An 18,162-nucleotide genomic window follows, 5' to 3' on the forward strand; every position below is an offset into this window, starting at 1 on the left:
TGCACCATGTTCCCCACTTAAAGTCATGGAACACACATGGACAGCTCCCATGTAAGTTAATGCTATTCTAAGCTGTATTTACTTTGCCTACATACTCCATTGCCTGCATCAGAGGTGTTACAGGAGCCAACAGTAACGTGCCAAATGAGCCAGTTATGCTGCCATTTGTATGGAAAAGTCCTGTAGATTTTAATATGTAAGAAACAAACAGGGTTCGATAGAAATTCCTGAAAAAACCTAAAAAAATGTAATAGAGCATGATCTCTCTTTATGGTTTTCTGAACCATCCTACAGAACTGTACAGCAAGGATTTCATTCTCTAACACATTCCTTAGAGCAGTTCCAAACAGCTAGAGAAAAGTTCATTTTCTATGAACTTCTATAGAACTTTACGATAAGGGGGATGGGGGGGTTAAGGCTTGCAGCAGTGCAGAGGGAGCAGCTAAGTGCAACAAACCCCACCTCAGGTCATCAGCAGGGTTTGAATGTGTCACCTTCACCAGTGCACAGACATCCACCACTTTAAAGAAGCAACCCCATTAGCGGGAAGCGGTAGTAGGCTTTTATCTTCACGATGGATTAAACACTAGAGGGGCAACATTGTCAGGAACTCAGGTGGCTCCTTGCACGGTCGCCTAGCAACCCAATGAACTTGGCTGGGCCCAATGAACCCTCACTGAGTGACTGTGCTCCCTGATTGGACAGAAGAGCCAACAGATCTCTATTAAAGTCTGGTAGCAACAGCAGCACAGTGTCTGCTCAGTGCGTTCCATGCCTGCAGCCGTGTAAGACCTGCTTCCTGTACCAGTGCCGGTCTCTGCTCCTGCCCTAGTCCCTGCCTTCCTCAGAACTCCTGATTCCTGGCTCCAAGCACTGGCTAGTCTCTTGACTATGACACCCGATCTGCCCTTTGGTTCTATTCTGGATCCCGACTCCTGTCTCTGACCATTGGCTTGTCTTTTGACCACACCGCAGGTTCTGCGCTCTGATTCTGCTCTGACCACTAGGCAAGACTCCTGTTCTGACCACTATCTTGCAATGCCTGCACCTCGGTGTGTAACAGTTTGAGCAGCCCAGCAAAAGGCAGGAGTGGCCTTCGCCCCATAGCATGGAGCTCCCCTACAGAAGGGCAACAGCAGGAGCCCGATCCACCTTTTTGGACATTGTTGGGGAACTGCGGGCTCAGGTTGCAGAATTCAGTGAGCAGAATGCAGCCCTCCAGGCCCAGTAGAAGACCAGGCATTGTCTTCTGTCCCTGCAATTCTCACATCCACTTTCTGCATGACTAAGCTGCTTCTACTGGACAAAGTTCAACATCTATTATGCCAAGTTTCATAGGTTCCTTAACCAATGTCATCTCCAGTTCATGTTACAGCCACATTTGTACCCCACGGATCAGTCCTGAGTAGGACTAGTACTAATCTGCTCACCACAGAGGCTCTGATGTGGGCATCCCACTCCTGGAAGGGTCCAGGCCTCACTTTGAACACTTGGACTGCTTTGTACAGGCAATGGCAGGTGTCTTTGATAGCCCTAATTGAGAACGTACTGCAGAAGCTGCTCTCCATGCCCTCTGGCAGGAGCCCGGTTCTGTCGCCAAATATGCAGTGGGATGTTGATGTCTGGCTGCAGATCCCCACTGGAATGGGGCTGCCCAGGAACACCACTTCAGGCAGGGCCTCAACAACTCTATCAAAGATGAATTAGCACCGGTGGAACCTCCGCTTAGCTGGGAGCCTTAATTGGTCTCTGTATTAGGACTGATGATTAGCTAACAAAGCGAGGCCAAGAAAAATGACACCCACAGGGAAGAATTGTTCTGTCTCCTGGGGCCCCAGTTGTCCTGCCAGATGCTGAACCAATGCAGTCGACCTGCCTAGCCCCACCTCTCTGCCGATGAGAAGAATCGTGGTTGGGCATTGGGGCTGTGTTGGTACTGAGGGGTGGCCCAGGCCCATTGCAGCCAAAGACCAGCCCACCTCCGCGTCAGGAAACGCCTGAGCCAAGCCCCAGTAAGGGGGCGAGGGTTGGGTCTGTGCTCCACTCCTCCCCTCAGCAAATCACACTGCTGCCTATCCACCAGAATTTGGCAACCCCTAGCACACATGTCACGTGGGCTGGAAGAAAGCAGACATTGTAACAGCTTGGACTAGCCTCCCTGCCTGGCCTTTACTCTGTACAGCAGAGCCCCTGTGGAAGGACAAAACAGGTCCTCCCACAGCGGGTGCAGGATGTGCTCCCATGCACTCCAAGCCAGATGAACTGGCCAGTGTAGAGAGGTCAGGACTATGGCTGCAACTCATTTGTTCTCACCCTTCCCTCAGGCTCTGTTATTCTCACCATTGCCTGTGGAGGGGGCAGCCATGGCACTGGGCGTTTCTGGTTTGCCCTGCATTAGCTGCTGTATGAGCAGACAGATGCTAACAGGCAGAAAAACATTCAGGCATCAGGGATCCAACTACTTACCCCAAAGAGCGGGGAGGGGAAAGACTAAGAACAGCCTTTGTGCAGCATGAAGAAAACATCAGGGAGTGGCTTACTGAAACTCCAGGTGAGGAGAGGGGTTGGTTTGCCTCATTTATGCGGCTGCAACCGACTGAAGCCACAGATAAAAAAAGGCAGCCGCAGATTCACCCAACCCAGAGTCCTGGAGCCATACGCCCTCCTAGACCTGCACTGAATGACAAACACTTTCCAGGAGTTGCTAAAGTCCTAGGAGCACACGGTCACCTCTGGTCACCAGTGCAGTGACTGACAGACTGACTGAATAAGGAGCTACAGCCACTGGTAAGTGCCCAGTTCTCTCCCATCCTCTCCCTGGCATGAGGGTTAAGATTTTTCTGATTATTTTCCACATGCTGCTGCAGTGGAGATGAGTCTCTGTCACATACCACCTCTCTTGGCAAGCAGTACATTCAATTTTTAACTCACCCTTTTGTAACGACTTTTTGCTTGAAAATATTTACTGTTAAAAGCAATTGCTGGGGTGCCCAAGGCTGCTGCAGTCAGGCCAGCCAAGCTACCCCTGTGCATCCCAAAAGCATTTACAGTAACATTTTGGAAATCGATACTAAGAGCCGTCTCAGGGTTTGCTGTAGGAAAATGAGTCAGTATCTTCAACATCTAAAATATCTCTGAACATTTAAAATTAAGCTACGTTAAATAACAATAACTTTCCCCCCACCCCATTTGAGAGCAACGCTGTGGCTAACATGTTACATACACCAAAGGAAGGATTTTTTTGGCACACCTTTTTTCCTCCTCAGTTACGCCAGCATAAATCCAGATAACTCCATCTGCTCTGGTGGAATTATCTGAATTTACAATTAACTGATGAATCTCAGAACTGTAAAATAGCACCCCATTCACATGTACTATTTTTATATGACACTCTCTGGCGTTAATATGTATGCCTTAGCATTTCAGTCTAGTATGACTAATTTATGATTTCTGTGGAGATGGGGACTTTCAATCTGCCTCCTCTTACTACTGTAAAATTCCCATCTTCATTGTGACATTAATATAGTTTTAGGTATTTAATTTCCTTCTTTGTTTTTTTAAAAAGAGGAAATCTGACTCTACGGATGTGAGCCTCAACTAAGCATGGGGTCACAAATTCAACTAAATGCACCACAGCATAGATAGAATCATAAAAAGTAATCTACTGAAGGTATTTCAATGCATAGAACTCCAGGGAGCTACATAATTCTGCATGCCTCTGTTGCTCTATATGATTAAAATTACTACAGCATATATTTTCATTACTTTAAATGTTGTTATTTTTTAATCTATTTTTTCACCTAATCTTGTCAAAGCTCATATCCTGTAGTGATATACATGCAAAGACTCCATTTTGCAAACCTTACTTGGAAGTTACAAATATTCACATAAGTAGCCTCCCAGGATGACAAAAGGTGGCCAGATCAGTTCCAAAGTTAGTACTTTTATAACAAAATTATTTTGAGTTGTGTGAAAAAAAGTATCCAAATAATGCATGAAAGAAGTGTTGTTTTTTGACCCTTGGCTAGTAACAAAAAGGCCTAGAAGATTTTCTTCAAACCTTCACTTTTGGGCTGAGGGCAAGAGTAAAAGATTTTAGACCTAAGGATAACACACACACACTGAATGAGATTGTCATCTCAATAAAAATTAATAGCATAGCTAGTGATAATACAGTGCGGGATTGGATGATAGATTAACACCCACCAGTAATAAGATCAGGAGAGATTTTATGAGTCAGCACAGATGAGAAACAGAGAATTTTTTCTTTAGTTTCATGGGAAACTAGAACTTGAACGTTGGTCACTTCCCCCTGGAAAAAGCACTATTTAATGTAACTTTGTTGTTGTGGTCATCGGTTTTACGAGTTAGTTCCGGCTACACATTGAAACCTGTTTGTAGTGTGACCTATTTTCAAAGATGCGGGAACAAGTGACACTCTGAATGTCCTGAGTGATTTTCACTGAACTCCAGACATTTAGTTGTAGAGATCCAGTGAGTGTATGGTCACCATCTGAGTTGGCTAATAGTATTTAAGGGGAAAACCCTAGGTCTTCTCAGTGTTTGGGATTCACTCATTGACGCATAGCTGCACTGGTGCAATTGTCAACTGTAGACAAGGAAAGCCATGATTTGCACTACCTTAGTTTATTCCTGCTTGAATGTAGGATAGTTAATTGGTGCAAATCACAGGTTTCCTTGAGCCCATTCCTGTCCACCCTTGGATTTTACATGGTTTACATGGTTCCTGGCCATCAATGACTAAAATTGAAACTAATCCCAAGCAGAGATCATGGCCTATAGAAAAAGACATTTCCAAGAAGGAACGAAAAGGGTTAGATAATCAGTCATTACAGAAAATGGAGGTGTTTTTAAACTAGAGGCTGTTAAGGAAGACAGGTGGATTTCCTTGCTAGTTGTGACACTTAATTTGAGACAATTGTTTTTCACTCTCAGGAGCTTTTGGAAAGTTATGTTAGTTTTATTTAACAGTTTTTAAAGAAAAAAGTGTGAACCCAGGGACTGTACAGCTTCTTAAAAATGAAACAGAAGTAATCCTAGCCATTAAAAATGTTTAACCTGAACAGAGCACTTGAAAAGCTGCAGCCAGTATGCTGTTAAAAGCAAATGTAAATGACGTAGCATATTTAGAGAGGTTTGTTTTTGGAAAACTTGCGTTATGAAAATGAAGCTGCAAATATAACTGAAAACTGCAGGGTCAAATCCTGCTCATCTTACTCACCCACCGAGACCCCTGGATTTCAAAGGGACAACTCATGTGAGGAAGGAGAGTAGGATCTGGCCTGCAGGCTCATTTGAGAAGGCTTTCTGTGAATATGCCTCGGTTTTACACTCATCTCAGTCCTGTCTCAAGGTCTGTATTTTACATGTCACTTACCCACCTTATTCCCTCTCAAGTTCATAGTGTTGTTTTCAAGACTGAATAAAGATCTGACTGCAGATGGCATTTACGAGCATGGTGAGTATAAATCTACTACTGCCGAATAATCTCTCTCTCTTCCCCCCTTTCAGTTTGTGACCGAGGCTATACCATCATTCCCTAAGGCACTGCAACACATTCCCCGAATATATTCTAGAACTGTGTTGTCCTCTCCAAGCTAGCAATGAACATCTGTTCAGTCATGGATGCTCCTGTCCTACCAAACAACTTGGCTCATGCAAACTTATAGTATGGTTCAGCCAAAAGATGCTGGACATGAATTTGCCTGCTCAGCTGAGGATATAACTGTACTTTGCTCCCCTGTTGGATCTTCCAGCTGAGGATCTTAAAGCACTTTACCCTGAATCACCTTTGCGAGCTAAGTATTATTGTCTGTAGTTTATAGCTGGGGAGCCAGATCCTCAGCTGATGTAAATGGGCAGCTATGTTAATTTCCTCCCGCTGTGTGGTTCTCGCCTAGGGAATGAAAAGCAGAGAACTTTATTGATTTGCCTAAATTCACACAAGAAGAGCATAGATTGTACCTGTGCACTATCTGCACTCAAATGTATTTGGGTTATTGGGCATTACGCTGATCGACAGTCAACGGAGGGTTTGAAATTTCCAATTTCTGGTGGTGGAAAATTTGCCCAGGTTATTGCAAAAATAATTCAAAATTCCACCTTCATTGTTTCTTATTCAATGATTTTGTCAGCATGTAATTAATCTGATGTTCCCCTGCAGACCACCGAGAACTACTTGGCTAACCTGGATTATTTTACGGGTTCTAGTTCTGTGTTGCCGCAATACAACAACCCATTTAATCACACAGACGTCATTTGTGAAAAAGGTCATGCCCAGCAGTTTGCTCAAACTTTCCTGCCAGCATTTTTCTGGATTGTCTTCTCCATTGGCACCATGGGTAATGCCTTAGTCATCCTCGTCTACTGGAAATACAGACACAGAAAGAGCATCACTGACAGATACCTGCTGCACCTGGCCATTGCTGATCTGCTCCTCCTTCTCACTCTCCCTTTCTGGGCAAAAGCAGCTTCAGATGGCTGGATCTTTAAGAATTTCATGTGTAAAATTGTCAATAGCACGTACAAGATCAACTTCTACAGCTGTATGTTGTTTCTGACATGCATTAGTTTTGACAGGTACATTACAATTGTGCAGGCCATGAAAGCTAAGAACTCTAAGCGAAAAAGGCTTCTGCGCAGTAAACTAGTTTGCTTTGGTGTTTGGCTGACTGCAATAAGCTTATGCATCCCAGAAATAGTATACAGTGAATCTAAGCAAGTTAGTGATACAACTACTTGCAAGATGGTATACCCTACCACAGTTACCCGAACCATCAAAGTTACTATCCTAGCTTTGAAAATCACAATAGGATTCCTCCTTCCTCTCTTTGTCATGGTTACTTGTTATGCTTTTATAATTCATACCCTTCTTCAAGCGAAAAGATCCCCAAAGCACAAATCATTAAAGATCATCATCATGATTATCATAGCTTTCCTCCTCTCCCAGTTGCCCTACAACAGCATTTTGCTGGTCAAAACCATTGACACCTACACCATGGTCATATATGACTGCAAAACCTCTGACAACATTGACCTTGGATTCCAGATAACTCAGAGCATCGCCTTCCTTCACAGCTGCCTGAACCCCTTCCTCTATGTGTTTGCTGGGGAGAGATTCCGTAAAGTCCTCTTTAAAATTCTGGAAGATGCAATTCACCGCACTGGTAAGAGCCGAGAACAGAGCTCTTTCATATATGATAGCCAAGAAGGGAGCTCAAAATGGTCTGGATTGCTGGGGCCATCAAAAATCAGGAGCTCTCTCATTTTGAGTATGCACCAATATTCCTCACTCACACCCAACTTTTGCCAAGCTACTTTCGAAGTTAATGGGAGTCTGGCTAGAGGAAGAAGTACTGAATTCAGTGCTCTGTAAGTGATCCTTACCCTGTGAAAGAAAAAGAAAGATCCTGCTCAACAAAGTGAATTAGGATCTTCATCAGGGGCTTGATCCAATGATCCTTCAAAGTATTGAGCAGTCTCAACTTCTGCTGAAGTCAGCAGGAGATGAGGGTGCTCCGCACCTTCCCCTGGAGTGCTGAACACCTTCAAAGATCGAGCCCTACACTTCTGGCTGAAAGTGAAACCATTAAAAAGAGCCAGAGAAATAGTATAATGCTATCTGGAAGCAGAACTGTCAAAGGATAGGGGATTTTAAAAACAAATCTTGTTACAACTGTAAATATGCAACCCAGCTGTGGCAATGAACAATCTGAAGCAGCAAGGGATTTAAGGGAATGATCACCTGTGGTCATGGAGCTCAGTTACTGTAGCCATGGACATAGCTAAGACTTGGTGGCTGCTTCACACTGCCCCATTCCGATCCATGCCAACTGACTAAAGCCAGGGGAGGAGTCAGGCCAGTACTGTTTTCAATGGGAGTTGCAGGTGCTCAGTACCTGTCAGGATCAGGCCTTAATTGGTTGATGTTTGTATAATGCTTCATAAATGAAAAATGCTACAGATTGTTACGGTCATGTCACTGACAGCTTTTCAAAGTCCCTTTTCTGTAACAGGTGAAAGTAGGGTTGCCAAGTTTCTACTTGCACAAAACCAAACAACCTTGCCCTGCTCCCTGCCCCGCCCCTTCTCTGAGGCCCTGCCCACCGCTCACTCCATCCCCTTCCCCTCCCTCTGTCGCTTGCTCTCCCCACCCTCACTCACTCATTTTTACCGGGCTGGCTCAGGGGCGGTTGTGAGGGCTCTGTCTGGGAGTACAGACTCTATGGTGGGCTGGGTGGTGAGGAGTTTAGGGTGTAGGATGGGGCTCCGGGCTGCGGCTGAAGGGTTTGGAGGATGGGAGGGGGATCAGGGCTGGGGCATGGTCATGGGAGGGGGTCAGGAGTGCCGGCACCGGGCGGGGCTTACTTTAGATGATTCCTGGAAGCAGCAGCATGTCCCCACTCCGGCTCCTAAATGGAGGCGTGGCCAGGTAGCTCTGCACACAGCCCTATCTGCAGGCACCACCCCTGCAGCTCCCATTGGCTGCGGTTCCCAGCCAATGGGAGCTGCGGAGCCGGCGCTTGGGACGGGGCAGTGTGTAGAGCCCCCTGGCTGGCCCTATGCCTACGTGCTTCATGGGGGACGTGCCGCTGCTTCCAGGTGCTGCAGGGAGCCACAGCAGGCCAGGAACCAGCCTTAGCCCTGCTGCACCACTGACTGGACATATAATGGCCTGATCAGCGGTGCTGACTGGAGCCGCCAGGGCCCCTTTTTGACTGGGTGTTCCGGGCAAAAACTGGACACCTGGCAACCTGAGGTGAAAGCTGTTTTTAGTGAGAGTTGCAACATTTCTCAGGATCAGCCCCAGAATCACCTAGGGTAAATTTCTGCACTCAGTGACATCATTTTAAATTCAGAGCAACTCTGGCTCCTTCACTAGAGTTACTCCAGATTTACACCAGTGTGAATGAGAACTGAATTTGACTCCCCTGATGCTTTTTTATTCAGTCTCTGATTTGTAAGTGTAACCTCAGTGAAGGCAGATTTAATTCTGTTCTGCTTCCAAAGCTGCTACATTGCTAGAATAGTGGACATATGATGGTTTCTTGCTGGTGGAACTGAGTTGATTTAGATTCTTTTTTGGTAGGTCTTTGATTTTAGGGTGAAACTATGTGCACTGTTTGTACCATAATGCTTTGATGTTAGACACTTGCACTATATATACACATAAATAAACATTGTATCGTACAGCACAATTTTTAGAGGCTCATATTTGTAATTTTCTAGCAATATGGGATTTGCCTTTTACCATCTGGTAAAACTGGACGTAACGAACAAACGGATGCCTGAATGAACCACGGTGAGCATAATAAACTGGTTCAGAAAGTGTATCCAGCCTGAGGCCTGTAAGGCAGAGAGAGGGAAGGAGTGGAACCTAAGGTGCGGGAACAGTTTAGAGAGACTGGAGATGGGCCAGTCACACACGTTATGCAATTATAATGTCCTGCGCATCTATAGCATCTGCTGCTCAGGGGTGTCAAAAGCATCTCACAGGCATGAATGAATTTAGCCTCTCAATATTCCAAGTGCACAGGGAGACTGTGGCAGAGACAGAAACGGAATCCAGCTCAGGGTCTCCTGTCTCGCTTTTTGGTGCCATAAACACCATCCTTCTGGCTGACAAGATCTGGGCATAAGTGGTGCACAGCTTTGCTGTCTGCTCTCTTCTGCTCCCTAACATGCACTGGACTGTACGTCTCTTGGTGGCCATTTTCATTTCGGTAAGCACTCATGGAAGGAGCTCTTTCAGTGTTATCATGGCTCCAGGACGAGTGCAACAGGCACACAGGGCATTGGAATTAAGGACCATGTTCCCAGCTAGCCTCCATTCTGAGCACAATTTTCACACTGACCCATCGGCACGTACAAAGCCTAAATCGTTGTGCACAAAGAAGGCAGCTAGACACACAATGACCTGACTGGCACACGTGTGGGCAAACGGACATACACAGGCAGTTTTGAGATTGCAAGTTTCAAGAATGCTGAGGAAAACATGGTACAAAAAAGGAAAGATAACTCTTTAAAGTAAATGGTAAGGAAAAGTCCCAAAGAAAGAGCTAAGATAGGGCTTATGCAAAGAAGACTTTGGTGACAAAGCCCCAAATTGCAAGTAGAAGCAACAAAACTGCTGTTTATTGAAATGATGTAGGATTTATTAACCTATTGAGAGTTTGGCCTTACAAGGCGTGGAGCATTCCTAGGACATTCTGAGTGCCCTCAGCTATCACAGGCTACAGTTGATTGTGCTCAGCACCATGCAGGAGTGCTCAGCGCTTTGCAGGATGGCGCTTCAACACAACGCGAAACAGCATGAAAAGAACATGATAGACTGATTACTTTTAGTACACGAGAGAGCAAAGCATGTTATGGAAAATAAATCCTGAGTTCGTGTCTGTTTGAGAGATGCTCGCTGCACTGGGGCATAGAATAAAACCAATGGACACATTTATGAACCCCACAGCTCTTTGTGAGGCTTTGTATATTAAAGTTGTTCTATACAATATAATTATCCTGGTAAAAAAAACCCTAGATAATTAGAGTATTTTAAACACGCACAAACATTTAGAACAGGTGTTACTTAGAGCCCCTTTGGAGCCTCACTTATCTCAAGGCAGGGACGGAAATGAGCCATAAACATAGCATTGTTTTTCTGCTAATTAAATTCTAGTTAAAGTTTTACTTCCCCTGCAAGCTGCCTTCTTAATCCTTAGCCCTGAACAGTAAATGAGCAAACCTTAGGCACTGACTTGATGTCCAGGACAAATGGCCTTCTCTGACACGAGTTCCAGCTCCAGCCAGCAGCTCCTAGGACTCACCTTGTGAGCACAGTGCTGCTTTCACTGTCTTTTTAGCGCAGCTGTGAGAACCACAGTGAGTTCAGGCTTTGGCTAAAGCAGTGGAATCTTCACGTATGATAGACAGTGCACCCGCTTCTCCAACAGCAAGAAAACCACATTAGCATCTGCCAATCGAAAAATCTACACCAGCAGAGCAAACTATGTAGATAATTACCCATGAGGCACTGATTAATTCTTCACCACTGTTCTTCACATATCCCCCAGTGTGGGGAAAAAGTGAAAGACTGCACTTCAAAATACCCCCACCTGGTTGCATGTCACTTTCAGTATTACTTTTTCATCAGCCCTTTGAAGTCTCTAGTCTCCTTTATAGAAATAATGGCTTCTTTTCTGTGTGGTATCTGGTGAACCATGTGCCTGGGGGTTAATTGACACATGAAGCTTTTGAGTGTTCTGAAACCTAATCTGTATTTTCTCATACAGAAAGGTTGCGACCTGGTCATGCTACTTTGCCTATGAGTCATTTCTTGGATCTCCTTGTATTGTCATCGGAAGGTTTTTAAAGCAACGACAGTCTAATGTGTTATACAGAAATAGAACAATTAGATTGCAGGCTATGGGACCTTGGCATAATTTGGACAGAAAGGCTTAGAAAAACTGCCCCATTTGGAACCTGTCCAGCACATTGTATAATAACTGTGCCGTATCTCCAGGTCTTAGTCAGCCCAAATTCTTAATTGATTTCACTGGGACTTTTGCCTGAATAAAGACTGGTAAGAACTATGAGCTAGTTTTTGCTCTGTTACAGCAAAAGAAAGCTGATGTAACTTTGCTGGATTTGCACTAGTGTAACAGAGCAGGACATAACTCTGAGTAGGCTTTTGTGCACAGAATTTTGAGGAGACAATAGGAAAGAGAGAGAATAATTTAAAAAACCTGTAGGCTCTGAGCTACTTAAAAATTGGTGTTACAGAAAGAAACATTTCCACTGATGGGCCAAATGCAGCACCATTTACAGGGGGCCCAATGAGTTGAGTGCACATGAAGGCAGAATTTGGCCAATATCGTATACGCTTGGTGGTGTAGTTTCAGCTCTCTGCATCATGACTGTTTGCTTCTCCCACGGGCTTCACCCTGCACCCCCATCCTGTGTAGTTTTAGCACGTGCTCAATTCACAAGGTCTTACACAGCACAGACAAAAATTAAACAAATACGTGACCTAATTTGGCACAGACTCACCTGTCACAGCCAGGTTTGCTGGCTCACTCACCTGTTACACCAGTCTGACAAGACTCCTTTGAGGAAGTGGGAAAATCTCTGAGGAGCGCCCCAGTTGTGTTTCATCCCATGTATGATTCTTCAGTGATGCATTGCTATCTGTGGTGATGTTGTTCCTTCTCACGCACTCACCCCCCACCCCCATGTTCCATAGTGATCCCCTCCATTATTTCATTGTGGGATAAAGCCAAAATTTTCAAATGTGGGTGCCTAAAGTTAGGTTCCTACTTCCATATATGGGCACCTACACGTGTGGCCTGATTTTCAAAAGCATCTGTGGAAGCTCCTGGGTGCTCAGCGATTTTGAAAATCAAGTCACTTAATATCAGTGCTTAAACATGCATTTCAGGGTACAGCTACACAGCCACCAGCAGTGAGCCTCTAAGCCTGGGTCGACAGTCTTGGGCTCACCCTACAAATAGCTGTGTAGCAGCACTTTGAAGTTGTGGCCTTCAGAATCGAGCTTCAGACCAAACTGCCATGTTTACATAGCTATTATTAGCAGGGTGGCATAAGCCTTGTAAGCCCAAGTCTGTCAACCCGGGCTCGGAGACTCCTTTCCACAGACTTACCCTAAGAGGCTAACTTTAGGCACCCATGTTTCAAAATTTTGGCCAATATCAATTTTCTCTTACTTCTGACCGTCAAACACAAAAGATAAATTAAAAAAATTGGGTTAGAATACTTAAATCAATGGAGAAATACCAGAGAGGAACTTGGCCCAATGGGCCAAATTCTGACCTTGATTACATCTATGTGTTTTCCATTGACTCAGTTTGTCCAGGTGTCGATGAATGCTGATTATGGCCCATGGGGCATTAAGTCTTCTCATTGATCTAGCAAAGAACAGACATTCCCCCCTCCTCCTCCCAATAACAATTTGCTCACTAGAAATTTGACTTCTGGGTCCTTACTGTATATAATCTGAATTCAATGCAACTCATTATGGGTTAAATTCACCTCTGTGCAAAGAACCAGAACAAAGTCTATGCATCATGTAAGCATTTGCAGAGGTGTGAATTTCACCCGATTACTTTATTGGCATGATACAAGGCAAGCCTCAAGATTTCTCTTAATTTTTTTCTTGCTTAAAACCTGATTGTGCAGTATTTCAATTTCTCATTTTCAAGAAAAAACCAAGGATGCTCACTCTAAATGATACAGAATTTTATTTATTCAATTCCTGAGTAAAAATAAAAAGCATCAAGAAATATTCCAGTACAAAGCCGTCTACATCCCCATAAATGTACAGACATTCAAAAAAGCTTTATTCCTCTGTGAAAGTTAAGTTGAACTTGGTGCAAATCCATTGTGCAATTCTTTGGCAGTTATGCCCAAAAGATATTTCTGAAGAAATTATAGTAAATTTAATTGAGCATTATTAAAACTATAGTGCAAGTTCAATTTTAAAACAAAACCAAGTCAAGTCATGTATTGCAGCTTTACAACTTCATCATTTTACAAAGCTGTAAACTCTTTTTATGCAATACATGTCAGTAAGTTTTCATGAACCAATTTTCAGTAACACTTATAGAAGTGTAAAGGAACACTGTCAAGCAATGAAAAAAACAAAAAGACAAAAAACAATTAAATTCTACCCTACGCAGGGTAAACTCTGATGGGAGAGAATCATTAGCCACATCCTCTGACTCCCAGCAAACACACCTGACTGCACATCACTGTTACCGCTACCTAAATATGTGTAAATCCTTGAGCCCAGTAATGGGCGTTGTGTTGTTGGGTAACTGGCTTCTGCTGTGCTATAATGTGTACCCTCTGTGTAACAAAAGTACCACTCACTTTTAATTTAATTTCATTACAGATTAAAATGTGTCTTTTGTCTTATTTCCATTGCTGCTGACGGTCAGTTCTTAAGCTACTGTGGGCCCTACATGAGCGTGTGCTTCAGTTTAAGTTCACGAGCCATCCCAATAACTTGAAAGTTAAGCATGTCCGTAAGTTGAATTGCGGCTTATGACACTTGAATGATGGCTGTTCTTGTAACATCCTTCTGGACTATTTGTTTGCTGTATTGTCCATTCGGGGCTGCTTTGCCTCCATTTATTAATGTTCAAATGGAAAACCAGGTAGGTTAACAGGTTGTCACACAGCACCTTGGCTTGATATGTAGAAACACTCCAGTCTATTGGATTGCATGGATGGATTCCTGTTCAGTTTAAACCACACCATAATCATTAATTAAGAATATTTCATCCAACATTAACAGTATAAATCTCCTGTTTCTAAATACATTATTTGTAAATCCCTCTCATTCGCTTAAAAATAGCCTTTTTTTTTTTGCCTCTGAAACGCTCCAGAGATCAAAGGGGCTACAAAGCCAGCCAACTGGAGCAGCTGGGGATTGCCCAGGTGGCTGTTGTGTAGCTGCCATCCCCTCTTAGCCACATCTCCATTTGATGTGCGGGGTGTGGCCAGAGCACAGGGCATACTCAGCTGCTCCCCAGTCAGCATAACAGCCCACTAGGGTGAAGTTCTGGGATATTGCCTTTTTTCAATTTTTTTCAACTGGAAAACACTTTAAAAAAAAAAAGCAACCCCTCCCCCCCTGCATTTCTGATGTCGTACAACTGCTACATGTCTTACCTCGTTTATGTCTCAGCTTTATTGATAACATAACTCACCAACCTCAGCACAGCTCTGATAATAAACGTGTGCTTTTGATGCTGGATGCTGTTCTTCAGTGTTGCCAGCACTTACAGTTTTTAGTGTTTTTCACTAAGCCCCAGCTGCTGGAGTCATGGGGTTGCAGGAGAATCTCAGTGTTCTTTTTTCAATAAGTAACTTTCTACCCTGATGCTTGCAGAGAAAAGTGTGAAAATGTGATGCAAATGCACCCTAAAGACTCAAAAGCAAAAAAGGTAAAATAAAAAGCCCAACATTTATTATTTAAAAAATCTCACAATCGGCTTATAAATCTCTACATTTTGGGGTGGCGGGGCAAATTCATGTTTTTGAATATTTGAGGTTGCACTACTGTTTTTTGCAGAAGCAAAGCTACTCTGGGTCCTACATGAACAGCGTATTTTTTTAAAAAAAAATCTTTGCAACAGAGTGATAGATTTTTAAAAAAGAGACAGAGAAAAAATAAATCCAGAGGCCACCCTCTCTCAGATTATTCAGAACATATTATAAATCACAGTTTGGCCTAACACTTGACAGTGTCCCTTTAACTTATGTTTGGCATTTTAAGAAAAATATCTTAGTGAAATTAGTATTCTAGCTAAACAGTAGCAAGATGCTTTTAAAATCACACCTAAAAGTTTAAGGAAAATTGCAGTGGACTTCAGTTAAATATCCATTATATTGCATAGTGTATGGTACATAGTATTCCACTTTTAAACATTAAATAAACTCTCATTGCCTAAATAAGAATAAAACATAACCAAAGCACTAAAATAATATGCTGGTAAATAATGAAACTGCCAGTGCATAATTTGTTTATTGCTTATGTGCTACTCACTTTAATCTCAATTCCATGTTGATTAGAATCTTTTTAATTTAATCGTATTTTCAGCAGTATAGAGCTCAGTTGTGAGGATCTCTGACCTCTCTGTTCCTAACAAGAAAAGGACCCTGCATCTTCCCACGACACTTTACAAGTAGTACTAATATAATAAGAAAGACTAACTGGATTGTCAACTAAATGGCATGTCTTGAGAGGAGTCAGGGTCCTGGCAGGTTAACATAGGGCCCAATCCAAAGCCTGTTGAAATCAATTAAAATTAAAATTTATTTCAGTGGGCTTTGGATTGGGGCCATAGCGAGGGCATTTATGGTCTAGAAATACCCTGTATAGACCAATTAAAAAGCGCATCACCCGTAAACAACATCCATCCCCTTTCATTGCCGTTTACAATAGCAATAATGACCTCAGCAATAGGGATTGGCGGCCTTCAGCTGTACCTTGGGCCCTGGATTCCCACTGTTTTCTGTTCCCACCCCCAGGTTTCTTTTCTCTCTTTTAACTCCTCACAGGGCCCCCTACATCAGCTGCTATTCCCATCAGGGAGCTGTCAAATTCCTGGCAGGCTCTGCTGGGCTTCCATCAATTGCTGCATTGAAATCTGTCATGGTCTCACACTCCCAGGCTATTTGGGTGAGGGATATCCAGTCCATTCTGAGATTTGTCTCACTCATGAGGAGATCTGGTTGGAAAATGTCCACCCCCACAAATAAATTCAACTTTCTGTTTATAACCTAAGAACTTTTCAATTGACACACCAAAATCTTTTGTTTTTCCAATTTTTGTAAAAAAATCAAACAAACTCAAAACCACAAATAACCCCTTAAATTTTAAATCTATGCAGCTTTTTATTTAAAATAAAAAAACCCAATTTTCCACCAAAACCAATTTTGACTGAAAACTTTTAACCAGCCTGGCCCACAAGTGCATAAGATTTTAATAAAGGAGCCACCTTGGGCCCAGCAGAGAAAGGAAGGGCAAAGGAAAGTGACCTGACTGCGTTGGTACCAGGAGAGAGAAGGATAGGAGCATAGGGGAGAAGGACGAGGACCTCAGTAGGTTTGGATATGCATCCAGTTTTGGGTGGACTTATCCAGACTGGATCAAACCTAATGACGCGACCTTCCACTCAGTCTATAGAAAGGAATCATTCTTGTCATTTGTATCCTTCGAGTTTTTATTTTTGTGTGATCGCTGTGGTTTAAAAGAGCCAACTCAGAAAAAAGGAACATGGCCCTTTCCCTTTCTTTAGTGTCACACATTAGAACTGCTGGATTTTTCTGCCAGTTATACACCAGATTGTGACATGGTAAGTTGCTTTGAGAGAAACCTAACTCTGCAAGAGCTCCCATTGATTTCAGTGGGTCTACTTACAGAGAAGGGCGGTCAAGTGAGGAAGAAATAATCCTTCATTTTACAACTGTTGCAGCTTTTTTTTTCTTTTTTTGTAATGGACATTAAATGTCAGAGTGTTTTTTAAAACCCTGTTAGACATTTTAAACCAAAACTGAATATCTAAAAAGTATTATTTGTTGCTTACAAGTCTGAAAAAAGGTAAGAACAACCCTTTAATGATACCTATCTGTAACGTCTAGCGTATTGCATAGTTGCATTTTTTATAGTTTTTTATCATTTTGAGCTGGTCAGAAAATGTTTTTTCCCCAACTGAAAATTTCAATTTTTTATTTTTATTTTTATCAAAAATTTCCAAGAAAAAAATATAAGCTTTTCAACAAAATAATATTTTCCAGTTTTCAACCAACTAATTTTTCTTTACAAAAATGTCAAAAACTAAATTTTCGTTGAAAAAAATGTTGAAGAATTTTTTTTTGACCAATTCTACCTAACAACATGGCTTTTGAGCAATCTCTACACAGTACTGAACCATTAGTGTTCCTGTGAAGGGTTTCTTTCTTTTGTGTAAACACATTGTAAGTGCTTTGTTTTGTGACTACTGCATAGCTTAAGGAGGTGTAAAAACAATGATATTTTTAGTGCTTACATACATATAAATAATAGTGTTTCTTAAAAATATAATTTAAAAAGGACACCATATATTCAAGGCTATGGAAAATCACTTCCATCGTAGATCACAGGGTGTTCAACAGTGAAGTGATAAAATACTTTTTTTGAGATAAACCTGTACAAAACAAACAGAAGATCATGTTAGTCTAACTCAAGTAAAACTAAGATCATAATAGGTGGTCAAACCCTGCAGTCCCTACTCAGGCAAAACATCTATTGGACTTCAAGAAGTTTTGTGTGAGTTAGGATTGGATGCAGGATTGGATGCAGTAGGAGGATTAACTACAAGAAGACAATCCTGACTCTGAACTGGTTGTAAATAATCATGTAGTAAGTTTCTGTTGTTTACTGTCTCAGAGATCAAGAGCATCAAAGGATGGAACAATGTTACAGAATCACAGGAAACTATCTTTAATAAAATCTGAAACTCAGGCCACTGAACCAATTTTTAACCTTTTTTTTTTTTACTAGCCAGTCTATTAAAGTCTACAAGTAGAAAATAGAATAGAATATCAGGGTTGGAAGGGACCTCAGGAGGTCATCTAGTCCAACCC

General features: G+C 42.6%; 2 protein-coding genes across 7 annotated transcripts in view; one reads left to right on the forward strand and one right to left on the reverse strand.

Moving 5' to 3' along the window:
• Positions 1-2,503: 2,503 nt before the first annotated feature.
• LOC311516715 (C-C chemokine receptor type 9-like) lies at positions 2,504-8,302 on the forward strand. Its single transcript, XM_084621064.1, has 3 exons — positions 2,504-2,787; positions 5,419-5,479; positions 6,185-8,302. Exons 2-3 carry the CDS (start codon positions 5,462-5,464, stop codon positions 7,394-7,396), a joined length of 1,230 nt encoding a protein of 409 aa, XP_084477190.1. The 5' UTR covers positions 2,504-2,787; positions 5,419-5,461; the 3' UTR covers positions 7,397-8,302.
• A 4,985-nt stretch (positions 8,303-13,287) lies between these two features.
• Positions 13,288-18,162, reverse strand: part of FYCO1 (FYVE and coiled-coil domain autophagy adaptor 1) — an 85,707-nt gene continuing 80,832 nt past the window's right edge. For all 6 annotated transcript variants that reach the window (XM_084619998.1, XM_084620000.1, XM_084619995.1 and 3 more), the window contains one exon: positions 13,288-17,723. In XM_084619998.1, coding sequence (XP_084476124.1) covers positions 17,648-17,723 — 76 coding nt within the window. In that variant the 3' untranslated portion in view covers positions 13,288-17,647. The remainder of the gene's footprint in view (positions 17,724-18,162) is intronic.

The sequence above is a fragment of the Lepidochelys olivacea genome (genome assembly GCF_965140295.1).
Source record: "Lepidochelys olivacea isolate rLepOli2 genome assembly, chromosome: 2".
Lineage (NCBI taxonomy): Eukaryota > Metazoa > Chordata > Testudines > Cheloniidae > Lepidochelys > Lepidochelys olivacea.